This window comes from Etheostoma spectabile, chromosome 8 (assembly GCF_008692095.1).
Source record: "Etheostoma spectabile isolate EspeVRDwgs_2016 chromosome 8, UIUC_Espe_1.0, whole genome shotgun sequence".
NCBI lineage: Eukaryota > Metazoa > Chordata > Actinopteri > Perciformes > Percidae > Etheostoma > Etheostoma spectabile.
The window spans coordinates 28,589,167-28,591,824 of record NC_045740.1 but is presented as its reverse complement, the minus strand read 5'-3'; the positions used below and the strand labels follow the sequence as shown (position 1 = coordinate 28,591,824).

The 2,658-nt window shown below is 39.3% G+C and overlaps 1 protein-coding gene and 1 long non-coding RNA gene across 3 annotated transcripts in view; one reads left to right on the top strand and one right to left on the bottom strand.

Annotated features, from left to right (window-relative positions):
* Window positions 1-2,658, bottom strand: part of LOC116694824 (uncharacterized) — a 17,160-nt gene that overhangs the window by 4,436 nt on the left and 10,066 nt on the right. The window contains exon 2 of the long non-coding RNA XR_004333276.1: window positions 1,326-1,330. This is a non-coding gene — a long non-coding RNA (uncharacterized LOC116694824). The remainder of the gene's footprint in view (window positions 1-1,325; window positions 1,331-2,658) is intronic.
* Window positions 1-2,658, top strand: part of rxylt1 (ribitol xylosyltransferase 1) — a 5,749-nt gene that overhangs the window by 1,628 nt on the left and 1,463 nt on the right. For both annotated transcript variants that reach the window (XM_032524717.1, XM_032524718.1), the window contains exons 3-5: window positions 1,355-1,457; window positions 1,590-1,904; window positions 2,041-2,211. In XM_032524717.1, coding sequence (XP_032380608.1) covers window positions 1,355-1,457; window positions 1,590-1,904; window positions 2,041-2,211 — 589 coding nt within the window. The remainder of the gene's footprint in view (window positions 1-1,354; window positions 1,458-1,589; window positions 1,905-2,040; window positions 2,212-2,658) is intronic.

The window sequence follows — 2,658 nt, the reverse complement described above, 5'->3', positions numbered from 1 at the left end:
TAAGGTCTATATAAAAGCATCCAAAAGTAGCATGTTGTGAGACCTTCAACAAGTGCAAGAAGTACAGGAATTGGTCAATAATTAATGGACAAGTCTGAGTGTTTATGGCATACAGAATCCAACTGCATATCATTTAAGAACTTCAGAAATAATTACAGACTTAGAGTGGTGTGATGAAAACATGCAGCAATTCTAAGAGCCTTAGGGGGGAAAGCTCTGGCAGCTGTCTCCTTATGTTAGTAGCCCCTGCAGCATTGCCATCATTCCTAACTCACATTGTGCAGCCATGCATTCTTAAAGTTCACACAACTTAAATGATGGGAACAACCAAAATACTTTAAATATTTGATATATTCACACGGAATGGATGTGGAGAAGTCGAAAATAAGTTGTTTTTTTGGCTGCTTTTCCCATTATTAGTGACAGTGGATAGACAGGAAAGGGGGAGAGAGATGGGGGCATGACACGCAGCAAAGGGTCGCGGGTCAGTTTCAGACCCGGGCCACGGCAGGACGCAGCCTACACGGGCGCACACTCTTACTGGGTGAGCTAGAGGCCGTCCTGAAAATCACAGATTATTGAAATGTAGTCATAATTGCATGTATTAAAAGTTTTAGTTTCCTAAGTGTTTTAACTATCAGAGAACGTGGATGTTAACAATAAAAAGCTAAATGAATATAAAATGTAATCAATGTTATAAAGCCAAATGTGTAAAAGATATTGAGTGTCCAGAATTAAATGAATTTATCTACAATTTTGTTTGTAGCCCTAACGTAAAGTACACCAACATCAAATGTAGTATATATAGCTCAAACATGTTTTAATGGATTCAAAATAATCTCTCTAAAGCATAATTCTTCCTTACCTTAAACTAAAGTCTTGATTGATAATTTTAACACGATGCTTCCTGTGAGAAAATGACATAATTCTATTAATCATTTGGAAAACATGTTCCCCTCCCCTTTGCTAGATACTTCATTTAATTTAGTCCACAGGCATAGATATAGATAAAAAAAACTCTATAAAACTGATTTATGCTGATTTATAATAAAAATGTGCCTGCCTGTATGGGAATTTAACATAGGGCTGTGTATACCTATGCCCCCTGTACATTTATTTATTACAATTTATTACAATTACAATTACAATTCATTTACAAAAAAAATGGTGTCCTGAAAGTTTGGATTTAAGGCATTTAAGATCAAGTTTTAATAGAAATTAGAATGTTTTTTCTTCTTTTTTATCAACTTTGACATGGGTGTGTGAACTTTCTTAAGCCACTGTAATGGCACTGCACATGTTGCCACTTTAACTTCAGGTAGCACAATGCCTTGAACCCTTCTTTGCTCCTCAGGGCTTTACCTTTGGGAACATATTTTAGAGGGACCCCTCAACCCTACTGACAAGATCGCACAATGGAGGGAAGGAGAGCTGCACTCAGGAAAGATTGATTTCAGGTGACAAGTCAGAAATGTGATACTGCCAAACCCAAGAATGTATTCTGCTTTTGTGACTCACACCACATCATATAATAACTACCTAATAAGACATAACTATTAAATTGACTTGTTCTGCCTCTCCATCTTTAGTTTCTACACAGGTCCTGCTGTGGTCCAGGGACACGTCCCTCTGGACATGCACAGCCTGGTGCTGGTTCTGAACGGCCGCGAGCAGCAGAAGGTCTCTTACTCCACACGGTGGCTGGAGCATGTCCAATCTCTGGTCCAGTCCCACACGGTGTCACATGTGGCTGTGGTCCTGCTGGGCAACGAGCACTGCAACAACGACTTCATTGCCCCTTACTTAAAGAGAAATGGCGGCTTTGTGGATCTGCTGTTCGTAGTGTACGACAGCCCCTGGGTCAACGACAAGGATGTCTTCCAGTGGCCTCTTGGTGTCGCTACGTATGCTATTTCTAACTAGTCCTACGTGTGTGTGTGTGTCATCATGAGTCCTCAATATGAGTATATTAAACTGCGGGTTGTCTTTTTACATGACTAACGTCTAACAAGTTGCTCTGTTTTGCTTGTCTCTGTGCAGATATAGACAGTTTCCTCTGATCAGGCCAAATGCCCAACTGATTACCTCCAACAGGCCTTACCTCTGCAATTTCCTAGGAACCGTTTACAAAAATTCCTCCAGAGAGACTCTCATGCAGGTGCTGAAACAATCTGGTCTGGAAAAGGAATGCATCACCACTGCCAGGGATAAGTAAGTCATTTTTTAGGACTAATATGGAAGAGTAAAGCTTTTCTATGTTGTTTTAATGACTGCATTACTTGTTTTAAAAAGACTGTTATTGAGAATATTAATATCAAATCCTTCTCACTGAGACCTTCCTATTTTCAAGGACTGACATGACATTAGTTATAATCAGATAGCACAGAGGCGGAGGAGGTTAAACCCTATATTATTAAACTGAACGTTAGAATGCATTTTTGCACAGAAAGAGGACTCTAAGTGTGAATTAGGTTATACTTTTCTTAAAAAAGCAGTTTGCAAACTTCACCTACATTTTACCTTTTTGCTGACACAGAGGGCTGTGGTTAGTCTTCGTACATAATGCAGTTTGAGATGAGTTTCTTCTTGATTGCACCTTTGTGTTGACAACTCATTTCTTAAACTTTTTTCTTCACATGGAAGTGTCTCAAGCTCCTC